General features: G+C 38.4%; 1 protein-coding gene across 2 annotated transcripts in view; it reads right to left on the bottom strand.

Annotated features, from left to right (window-relative positions):
• Positions 1–12,284, bottom strand: part of nlgn2b (neuroligin 2b) — a 127,966-nt gene that overhangs the window by 60,205 nt on the left and 55,477 nt on the right. For both annotated transcript variants that reach the window (XM_047378920.1, XM_047378919.1), the window contains exon 3: positions 4,525–4,578. In XM_047378920.1, the coding sequence (XP_047234876.1) occupies positions 4,525–4,578 (54 nt within the window). The remainder of the gene's footprint in view (positions 1–4,524; positions 4,579–12,284) is intronic.

A 12,284-nucleotide genomic window follows, 5' to 3' on the forward strand; every position in this document is an offset into this window, starting at 1 on the left:
AGAAGACAAGACACAAGTAAGGAAAGGAGAGAAGAATGGAATGAAAGGCAAAGAGAAAAGAGACACAAGTACACCAAGGAATGAAGAAAAAAGGAACCAAGGATAAAGGGGATGAAAGAAGGAAAGAACACAAGGAAAGAAAGGTGATAGGACACAACGAAGGATGAACAGAAGAAAGAAAGGAAAGTCACACAGAGGGAAAGAAATAAGGGCCAGTAGAATGGAAAAAGGAAAAATATAAAGAAGGACACAAGGATGGAGTGAAGGAAGAAAGAAAGGAAGTAAGGAAAGGTAGGACGGACCCAAGGAAAGAAAGGTTTGAGGACACAGCGACAGACAAATTACAGACACAAAGAGAAGAAATACGGGCAAAAAGAATGCAGCATACACAGAAAGGACATTTTAAAAGAAAGAAGGAAGGAAGGAAAGGACTCAAAGAAGGGAAGAACGTGAGGGAGAGAGGAAGGAAAGAAAGGGTCAAAAAGGAACGGAGTCAACATTTAGTCAATGGGATAAGAAATAAAGTCTGAAAATCTCAGTGATGCAAAATAACATTAACTTTTACGTTAATAAACCATATGCAACCATGACAGTGGTGTAATACTCCTGCTACAGTAACACACTAAAACTGCCTCTGTTTCAATTGTGCACAAAGATACACTGCTTTTAATGACTATATCTGGCAACATCTTCCTGTGCATCTGATACTTAACACATCGTAGTATGCCAAATGCTTGCAGTCGTTCCACAGGGAGAGCCTTCTGGCTCTTTCAGATACTATTTATTTGACTACTTAGGGGGACTGTGTGTAGAGCATTGAACTTTCATCCCCAGATGGTGAGATGATCATCAAGAACTGGTCCATGAGGGAGCTGACATTTTTGAGAACTTTATACTTATCATGTTTTTTTTACATCAGAAACATGAAAGTAACACAGCTCGTCATGACATCATATAACAACTCACTGTTTGCCAGTAAACAAAGGATTTACATTGTGTTTTTTAGGAGCAAACATTGGAAATTTTACAGAGAAAGAGACACAAAATGTTACATCGAGGGGGCAGACTGAGTGACTGTGGTGCTGATGTTCAGCTTTCCTAAGGACTTGTGGGTCCTTTGCATCTCCCTTACTTTAAACTGACTTGACTGGGCCACCTTAAGCTTAGCTTTATAAGTAAGAAAGGCTCTAACCCTTAAAATTATCAGGTTACATTTAGTTTTTTTTTTAAGGCCAACTTTTTTTGTTGTTTTTGGGCACATAAAAAAGGCATACAGAAGCTATAGCTCCTTTCTCTGACCTTCCTGTGAGTAAGTAACCAAACAGATAATAATAATAATAATAATAATAATAATAATAATAATAATAATAATAATAATACAGGTGTGTTAAATTTATGTAATTGTAATTAGCAAGAAGTGTCCTAGCTATGCTCTTATGAAAGAAAAACAACATTTTCTGTTTGATCAAAGTGAAGATTCTAAAACAGCTTTCTATTGCATAGGATGATAGTATTCAAACTATTCATTAAATGGTAGCAATCAAGAAGAATTGTGCTGTAAGTAGGACGTTTTAACCCTCATAATTTCTTTTATATTTGCATTCATAAAAATGTGGCTATAGAAGAGTTTTAATGCCAAAGCAGGCAGACAAACTCAGCTCATTAGCATCTGGTTATAATAGTAAATGGAAGATAATGCATGCTTTGCCTAAGGCTGAATCAGTCTTAATGTTTGAGACTTGGAAGTGGTTAAATGAGAAGGTAACTGAAGGGAAGAAGAGGCCCAGTTTGAGACCTTTATGGCCAACAAGGAGCTCACTGTCTTTCCAGCCTGCTTAAGACACACTGACACATTATTCACCCCTGTCCATACCACCTAACCTGAGAATATCATCCTTAACTCCCATTCTTAATAGTAATGTCTTACCTTCCTACGCAAAATGCCTACTTTCTTCTTTTCCATTCCACGGCTTCTCTCTCATTCATTTCCTTATGGTAATTTTCCATTGATCCGGGTGTAAAAGACTGAAGGCTGAATTAGCACTTTTCTCTCGGCATCCAAACCCACACATAAGCAGTGCGGTTTCTCGCAAACGACTTTCAAATAAAATGCCTTTAAAACAATGTTTGAGCCACCTAAGCTTGAGCAATTAAGTAAGAGCTCAACTGCAGCCCAGCCCTCGTGATCCCGTCAAGATCCGTCAGCTGTGGGCATAAATGTCAAGCTCTACCGGTGTCCTTCTCCATTCACCCTCTCACTCTGTGTTTCTCCACATCCCTCTCACTTTCAAAGCTCTATAAATGTCATTTCATCATGCACTTGTCTTCATTATGAGTGTTTTTTCACCTCTCTCCCCTCTTTGCTGCCCTCCCTAGTGCTCAGATCTTTCCTCTTTTTTTCTTTCACCTCATTCCTGTCATTCCACTCCAGTCCTACATGAATCCCTCTCTCTGTTTTCACCGGTAAGGAATCACAAAATTGGATTAGTGTGCTGGCTCCTTTGTGTCTCTTTTCAAAGCATGGCAGTTAGCGACGGTTGGGAAAGGACAGTTCAATGCCCAAATAGAAGAAACACAACATAAAATGAAACAGTACAATGACATGCTTAGAAGAGAACATTTGATATACACAAGCTTTCAGAGATGCATAAAAAAGGTGTGCCGACATACAGAACATCTGTGGTGAAAAAATAACACTGCACCTCACCTGAAACTCACTATTACCACCATGAAAAATAGTGGTGGGAGCGTCTAGCTTTGGGGATGCCTTTCTTCAGCAGGGACAGAAAAACTAGTCAGAGTTTATTAGAAAATAGATGGAGCAAAATCCAGAACAAATCCTGGATGAAAACTTATTAATGGCTGAAAAAGACATGAGGCTGCAACATTAAACATACAGCTAAAAGCTTAGATTGAATGCTTTAGCTTGAAGCATATCCATGTTTTAAAATGGTCTAGTCAAAGTCTAGACTAGTTAAATTCAGAATGTGCCGCAAGACCTAAAATTTTAGTTTTCGCAGACACTCTCCATCCAGTCTGACTAGGCTAGGCACAAATTACAGTGTCCAGTGATGTAAATATGGTACAGATATACCACCAAAGGTCCATTGTTGAATGAAAGCCATAAAAAGTCCTGTTTGCAGTTGGCCAAGAGCCATGAAGAGGGCAGTGCAAACCTGGAAAACTTTTAAACCTACATGCTATGTGTGGCTGAAGACTTAAAGGGCTTTCACACCAAAAACAGCATTTGCTGAGCTTTCCACAGGAATTTGCTGTCAACCCTGGGGAGATAAACCAAAAAACAACACAAGGTGGCGTTGCATTTGATCATCCACAGTTTAGTACAGCGCTAAAGAATTAATGCAAAGCTGCAATTTGACTTGTGCTAGAACCGACAATAGAATGAGACAGAGGGGAAGAGACATAAACAGAAGATGAGATCCTATGATTTATAGAACTCTGTTTCCACACCTGCCTTCTGCTCAGTCATAGGCAATTTGATAGATATCTCTATTGGTTCCTCAAGTATCCATCAGAGTGCACCATGGTTAAAGGTTTAACTTTGACCTGAGCGCAGCACAGTCACCATCAAGCTGCTCATACCTCTATGCCAAGATGGGAGCTCTACTTCAGCTGTAGTTGCACTGAAATATGGTTAAACAAAGTTTTGGCTGAAGGCGGGACTAAACATAAATGCACAGAATACTTTTCAGATTTGAATTTTTTAAGAAACTTTGAAAAAATCAGGTATAAATGTCCTCCCACTTCCACTATTTTGTGTGGAAGTGTATATGTATGTGTATTAGCTTGACATACCATGCCTTTCATCCTTTATTTTATATTCTCTAAAGTTAATATATTTATACATAATGTCTGAGGTGAATGCGTGAAACCAAAGCCAAATTCCATGTTTGTGTGCACAGTCTTGGCCAATGAAGCTGATTCTGAGCAGAGTGTATAGAAACAGTTGTACATAGAGTGATTTTTGCTGCATCAATAAAAAGCAGACAGCATTACACTCGAAAAACGTATAGCAATAGCAAATGGGTCTACTTTTCTTCATAAATGTTGGATTGGGTAAGGGCAACTTGGAGGACAATAATCGAGCGGAACATTTGATGAGAACTTTAGTGGCAGAGTAAAAGCACAGGTGAATAAGGACTGAATATTGATTTTGAGAGATGCATCACACAGGACAGCAAGAACATCAGCGTGTGGCTGATCAGCCACATAGCAACCAAGAAAGGAGACTAAATTACCTTCCTGTGCAAGTACCCAAAAAGCAGCAGTTGTGACGAGCAGGGAATGATGAACAACTGTTTTGTGGGTAGTTTTTATGTACCTGAATGTGTGCTTGTGACAGAGAATAGCAGATTTGCGTCTTAATCAAAGCAGTTAAGGGTGGATGATGTGATGTGCACACAGACCGATGATAATTAAAACAGAAGCAAATGCCACATTTCTTATGCCCATGTAAAAAAAATAGAGCATGAGGAGAAAAAAAAAAACATGCAAATAAAATACCTTCATCCCTTGGTCTGTTCATGGTGGATTCATCATGTTTTTTTGTGAGCGGACCTGAAGTTCAGAAAAAGGAGACAAAAGACACATTTTAAAAACATACGTTATCATTTGCGGGAAAACAGGAAAAAATTGAAAGATGAAATCAGGAAAAAAACATTGAGCACTAGTCACCTTAGTTGCATTTAGAACTTTCCTAAAATGTTGGTTCTTAACAGGCAGTTCGGCACAGTACCGCCTGGTAAGTGGCTGCACAAACAATAGGTAGAAAGTTATAATTTTCCCCAAACCAGCCTTTTATAGTTTAACTTCATGTCTAGTCAATAGAGACTGGATGCCTCTTTATGTTCAGAACATTGTAAGCACCGTTAGAAAATGTGTTCATAGACTATAGTTGGGTAATATAACTGAAATGGTTAACAGATTTGTTACGATTCGAAAGTGTTCGTGTTTTGGTTTTCATTTTTGTTTTGATTATTTTCTTAAGTTCTAATTCCTTGCTTTTCTTTTAGTTCATTTTGTTGTTGTTTTAGGTTGTGTCATATTCAAGCTTTGTGATTAGGTTCTGAGTTTATTCTTGTGTCCTGTCCTTTTGTGCGAAGATCACTGTTTGTTATTCCCCCATGTTTTGTAGTTTCTTTGAATCCAAGATCATTTCATTCATGTTTACTTTTCAACCACACTCACCATGCAATCCAGTTCATTCAGCCAACCTGTGCCTGCACATCACCCTCCAGCCACTCATCTGTTTCCCATGCTATTAAAGCTCCTGTTAGATTGCTCCCCTCCCATGCCTGTCTCAATGCCCTTTTTTAGTCCATGCTTCATGTTCTGATCTGCTTCATCCATTCTGTATGTTTTTGCTTTTTATTAAAATCCTTCTAGTTTTCATGCCACTCCGGAGTTTCAGTCTGCACATTGGTCCAGCCAAAAAAACACACATTATGACAGCAGGTGCTGAATTAAACAACCATTTCAATAAAACTAAATCACATTTTTGTAGTTCTAGTTTAGAATTTAAAACAGCTAAACTGATCAAACCACTATTATATTATTATAATGAAAATCCCATCTAAGAAGCACAATGTTTAGTTCTGCTGCATACAGTTTCCGTTTTTTGCAGAATGGTCTTTCTCAGGGTAATGTGTCTGTTTTAGTTGGGTGGGTGCCATTTGGTCATTTGGGTTGTTGGTGGACTGAAATCGGGTGCAGAAGAAGGGGCTCACCATCCATGCAAGAACCACCCCTGACATGACCTCGCACTCATTTGTTTCAACTGCTTGGTAAATGACCCCAGAGGCCTCTTCTTGTCTACCCTTTTTCCCCAATCACACCAGAGCCGTTGTTTTTTTGTAAAAAAACAACAACAACAAAAAAAAAAAACAATCAATAGGCATGATGGACATAATGGATAGCTGAATTTCACAAGGTAAGAAAAACTAGGCTAAAAGCGGACTTTGGTGATTTGCAAGGGAACCGCCGAACAGCGGGCTGGTTTTGACATAAACTCATACTGCTGAGTCTTGTGACAAGATTTCCCACATCAAGGTCAAAGAGGAGCCTCACATTAAACTTTAATGGTAACAACAGCTAACTCCTCCATAGGGCATAGCCAGTAGCAAGCATTTATCACAGTGACCAACCAGTGCCCTGTTGTGTCAACCCCTGTTAGCCCTAACTGATAAAGATCCCACTGCTTTTTTCTTTTGGTCTTAATCAGTAGAGGTTTCCATCAGCAAACAATTAAGTCACTCTGTTTTCTGTCATGATCCGCTACTGTCCAAAAGACATCTAAAGGTCATTAAAGGCATCAATGTTCACACGCCCACTGATCCACACACAGCCAATGTCGACACGCACCTGTGGATAGGAATGTGCTGCATGGTTGATTAGAGAATGTTATCAGCAAGGAACAAGGAAAACTAGAAAAGCAGCAACTTACAAAAGTATTCACACTATTTAAACTGTTAACACTTTAAAAAAACACAACTTTAATGTACTTTATTGGGATTTTGTGTGAGAGATCATTGCAAAGTAGCACATTATTATGAAATGCATGAAAGATGGTTTTTGATTAATTTTAATAAATAAGAATAAAATCTGAAAATTTGTATAGTCTTCTTTACTCTGATAACTTTGAAGAATCTGTTGACACTACAGCTATATGTCATGCACTCTAAAATCTGGATTTTATGGATGAGTGGCAAGAAGAAAGCCATTGCTGAAAGGAAGCCAATATGATGTTCTGTTTGCAGTTTGCCAAGAGCCATGAAGAGGGTAGTGCCAACCTGGAAGAACCTTTATACCTACAAGGAATGCTGTGTGGTTGAATACTTAAAAGACTTCTACAAAAAAAAACAGCATTTACTAAGCTTTCCATTGGGGCTTGCAGTCAACCCTGGGGAGATAAACTAAAAAACAACACAGATGGCACTGCACTCTGATCACCCACAGTGTACAGTGCAAAAGAGTCTATTTTGTTAAGCCACATTTTTTGTGCTAAAACCCACAGCAGAACTAAACCTGGTATAGTGATACAGAGAAGAGGAGAAAAACACACAGAAGAAAAATCTTGATGAGATCTTATGATTCGGACATTTTATGGAGCTATGTTTCCACGTTGACCTGAGGCCTTTTGCTCGGTCTGGAGCATTTTGACAGAAATCCTGTCTCTATTGGTGGCACAAGTATCCATCACAGTGCACCATGGTTAAATTTTTAACAAATTTCAACTTTGTCCTAAACACAGTGCAAGCTCCACCAAGCTGCTCGCACCTTTGTGCCAAGGTGGGAGCTGTGCTCCACTAGATCTTTACTCGGTGCAGCGGGTGCCCCATTCAGTGTGGAAGGCCCTTATCACTGGAAATCATCCTGAATGCACCATAACACCATAGAGCATAGTGGTGGCAACATCATGTTTTTCTGTGGGGAAACTCATCAGCGATACAAAAAGATGCATACAGCTAAATACATGGTAATCCTAGAAGAAAACCTGTTGGAGGCTGCAAAAGACTTGACATCGGGAGACACAGCCAAAATTATGATGGAATGGTTTGGATCAAAGCGTGTGTTACAATGACCCAGTCAAAGCCCAGACATATATCAAATTAAGAATCTATGTCAAGACTTAAAAATTGATGTTCACAGCTCTCACATGCTCTCAATTTAAGCACACTGAACTTAAGCTATTTTCAAAAAAGATTGGGAAAAATCTTTAATCTCTAGATGTGCGCAGCTGGTAGAGAACAAAATAACACCTGCAGCTGTAATTGCACCAGAGGGTGGATCAACAAAGTCGAACATAAATGCACGCCAACCTTAATATTTTTTTAATAAAAAAAAAACAATCCCATTAAAACCATGTATCATTTTCCTTTCACTTTCACAATTTTAAGTTGTGTCGATCAAATAAAACTCCACTCAGAGAAACACCAAAGTAGCCAAGTTAAAAGTATCTGAATACGTACACAAAGCACTGTGAAATAAAAAGCGCATCTAAGCAGAGTAAATGCGAGCAAATGCACATGCATCATACATTATTCTTCCAGTTCTCAATGACGTGTTACCTTGTGTTGGTCTGTTACACAAAAATCCCAGTACAATACTTTTAGGCTTCTTATTGTAATAACACAAATTTTGTAAAGTTCAAGGGATATAAATACTTTTGTGAGGCACGGTATTATTTCTGTCTGTCATGTGTTGATGTCATCGTCCAACCCACCAAGAGGCACGTTACCTTCTCTCCACAGGATATCTTTGCAGCCTTTCAATAAAAATAAAAAAAAACACTTTGTATTTGAGATGTCGGGGGGTTTATCACTCTGACGATAGGCTGCTGACATCTCTGCTACTATCTTGTTGCAAGAAACCTCACAGCGAGGCATTGGCATGTACCATTTTCACAGTGCAGCACATCTATTGACAAGGGAAATGCAAGGGAGATGTAAGACCACGTTCCACCAATGTGCTTCTGCATTCTCACTCATCCATCTGTACGAATATGATTTCCTGATATAAAATGTTTATCTTCCTTTTTAATGGGTACAGATCAATGCTGAGCGGATTAGTTGCATCCTTTCAGTACCACCATGGAGGCGCTTGAACCAAAAAGCACTCACTGCCATAGAAGAAGACGGTCATAGGTCCTGGGCTGGAAAAACTGTCAGATGGCCTGGTAATGGATAGAAAGGCCCATTAGTCCTCTGGATTGTCAGCTATCCCTCACTACTTAGCACCACTCTAAAGCCACACCTTTCCGCTTAACGGAGACGACTCTGGTTACAGTTTAGTTCCCATTGCTTCTTAAAGAGAGAAACTATATCTCAGGATGAGCACCGCTCGGGCGGTCACATCCTGTAAATGGAGAATAAGATTAAACAGTAGGATTTCATTCATGGGGCTAGTAAAAAAAATTAAACAAGTCAACCTTTTTTATGAGAGGTTTGGGAATATTTTTGAAGCAAACCATCCAAAAAATGAATGTATTTCTAAGAAAGCTGAAAAAGATCAAAAGGTAAAATCTGATTTGATTAAATATTTGTTCACCTGCTATTTTGTAAGTTTTCTCACTTGTACCTTGTACTTGTAGGTCACCTTCACATTGACACAACCATCCACAACCCATCTTCAGTATTCTGGATGAGGGAAGAAAGTTCTTATGCAAGACTTCTCATTACCCCATCTATTGGCTCATCAGTGCAGTAAAGTCATCCTGTACAGTTGGCAGAAAAAACAAGACCAAAGGCAAAATGTTCCCACCTCTGTGCTTGAGTGCTGAGATTGTTTTCTTCAGATTTAACAGCATTTCTACTCTTCCAAACATGGCAAGTTAAATAGATGCCTAAGAGTTTATAATTTTAGTCTAATCTGACCATGCCACTTTCTGAATCATTTAGATGTTGAATGGTAAACCTAAGGCAAGTCTGTAGATGTGTCTTCTATTAGGGGGCTGCTAGATTTCAATCCATTACAGTTTAAAGGGTTACCAATGTTGTCTTTGATCAATATGGTCCTAATTGCCTTCAGATATTTAACAAATTCCTCTTGTTACGAGTTGATTCCTTGCTTTCCTTGAGATTATCCTCACCCCATGAGGAAAAATCTTGCATGAAGCTCCAGGCTGAGTGGGATTTGCTACAGTTAATTTTATATTCCTCCAATTCTAAATATTACCAACAGTTGTCACCGTCTCCTTCACATCAAGCTTCTTACTGGTGGTCCTGTACACCATTCCAGGCTTGTGCAGATCTACTACCTTGTTCCTGACATCTTTTTGGTATTTGGCTTTGTCTATGTTGGTGGAAAGGTTGAAAGGAAAGACACCGATTCTGTGGAAAAGTATGCTTTATACAAGGTAAAAAGTATCTAACAGATTGAGTGATTGATTTTTGTGCCACATGTGCAGATAACTTGTGGGAGTCAGACTTCTGACTGGGTTGTTGGGGAACAACTAATTATTTTGCAAAATGAATTAAATTCAGTTTTATTTATATTCACAACACATGTCGTCTCAAGGCACTTCACAAAGGGTTTGGAATGGTATAGGGTTGTTCGGGAGGTTAGATTAAACTACTGAGTGTTAGAGTTTGGCCACTTTATAATATGTTATGTGTAGGGGTACTAAATAAAACAATACACTGATAAAGTGTGTCCATGTAGAGCCCACTGATGGCCATTGTTATACTAAAAACCACAAGGATTGGGGGTACCTCTCTCTGTCAGACTGATTATAACCATTGGAAAAGAGAAGGGGTCGCACAAGTAGCAGAAATGGAGGGTTTGTTTGCACCTCAACCATAACTGAGCTGGTTTAGGCTAAACCTGACTCCCCCTTACTCCATCCTACAAGGAGGGAGGAAGGCAGAGGTAAGAATAATTGGAGAGTGTTGTTTTCAGTGTTGTTGCAAATACATTTTTAATTTCCATATAATCTGTGTCTCCTCAGTAAAATCAAACTACTTTATAGTAGTTTGATTTTAGATCAGATTTTTATTCCTTTATAAGTGAGCAAACATAGAAAATCAACAGGGGATCAAATAGTTATTATTCCCACTCTGTGTTCTTGTATTTAAGCGGTGTTTGGGGTTTTGTTTAAATAAGGTTGTGTGGAGTGGGTATGAGCAGTTGGTATGTTATCTGCATACAGTTTTTTTGCAGTATGCTTAGCATGGTAGTATCGTTATAAGGGACAAAGGATTACCACTGTCTTGATTGTAAATAACGTCAGAATTATACGTCAGTAACAGTATAACGTAAAGGTAATAGTGCTACAAGGGCAAAAAAGCATATGCATAAACTATCATTTTATTGAGCGTGGATTGGTTTTAAAATAGTAAAAATCCTCTCTTGTCTTTGTTCCAGTTAGACAAACTGGGAAAAATTCACGATTATTTTTACAAAATAAAGATAATAGCTGCCCATACCTTCCCCACAACCACCTTTTAAAAGTATAAAACATATTTAAACCGTCCCTTTTAGCTTCAGTTATTTCTTTTATCTAAAGTTACATAGCTTAACCTGGTAACAGAAGAGGATAATCACAAACAGATTGAATCCATGTAGAAAGTCTTAACTGTTATAACAGCTAGCATTATAGGATGATATAATTTCATCACCCTGTACTTACACTCATGTTTAGATACCAAAAACTTGAATTTGTTTCCAGCTATATTTGTGGAAAGGTTGAGCGGGTTTTTGCTTTTTTTTCTCTTTTGGTTTGCTGCCACCGAGCTTCCTAAGGTTGTATATAATCCTTTTTAATATCAGTCTGGTCTCACAGAAATTTATGAAATGACCACAAACTCTAATCATTCTGGTGGAGCTGCATGATGTGTTGAAATTACTTTGTTTACCTGTGGAAAGCGAACCCCACTTCCATTACCTTGGTTTCTAGGGTAACAAGTTCTCAGACAGAGGCTTGACAGCTTTCACAAAAAGGTCAAATATGTTCTATAAAAACCATTTAGATGACTGTAAAATACATCTAATGTTTTTTCCAGTGAGGTTAAACTACAGGTATATTTGTTGGCTATTCTGTGGAAGATTTGCACTTGTTCGATATACTGTCCAGGTCTAAATAACATAAACATAAATTTAAAAATAAAAAGAATGCATACCTGGTATAATTGGTGTCCAGAATTACCCACCCCAATTCAAACTCATGTTTAAGAGGAGTCAATGCATATCTACCACCTTAGGGAAGAATGATATGTACTAAAAATGCACAAATATCATATGATATAAGCTGTGATAACAATAAAAGCTGCAATAGTAAGTATTGCATCACAGTTTTTTTAGCAGCACACCTATCATTCCACACCGTTAGAGCCCACAAAACCTGCTCTAGTTCTAAAATAATAATATGATAAATCCTAATATCACTGCACAGTGCCACAGTGGTTATAACCAGAATCCTGGCCTGGGCTTGATGTGCACAGAGTTTTTATGTTCTTCCCATGCTTGCCTGAGCTCTCTCCTGGTACTCTGGTTTCTTCCTAATTACAAAAATATGACTAATTGGTTACTCTAAATTGGCCTTAGGTAAAAATGTGTGTGTGCATGGTTGTTTGTCCTGTGTGTCTCTGTGTTGCCTTGTGATTGACTGGCAACCTGCTCAAGCTGGATAATATATAACTACAACATTTTAATAACAATAGAAAATGAGATAATTGCCAACCCCACCTTTACAGTGATAAAGATTATCTCCATATAAAGTCCAGCTGTTCTAGTAACCTCTTTTTGACATCTCATGCAAAAGCCATGGT

Source organism: Girardinichthys multiradiatus, chromosome 11 (genome assembly GCF_021462225.1).
Source record: "Girardinichthys multiradiatus isolate DD_20200921_A chromosome 11, DD_fGirMul_XY1, whole genome shotgun sequence".
Taxonomy (NCBI): Eukaryota; Metazoa; Chordata; class Actinopteri; order Cyprinodontiformes; family Goodeidae; genus Girardinichthys; species Girardinichthys multiradiatus.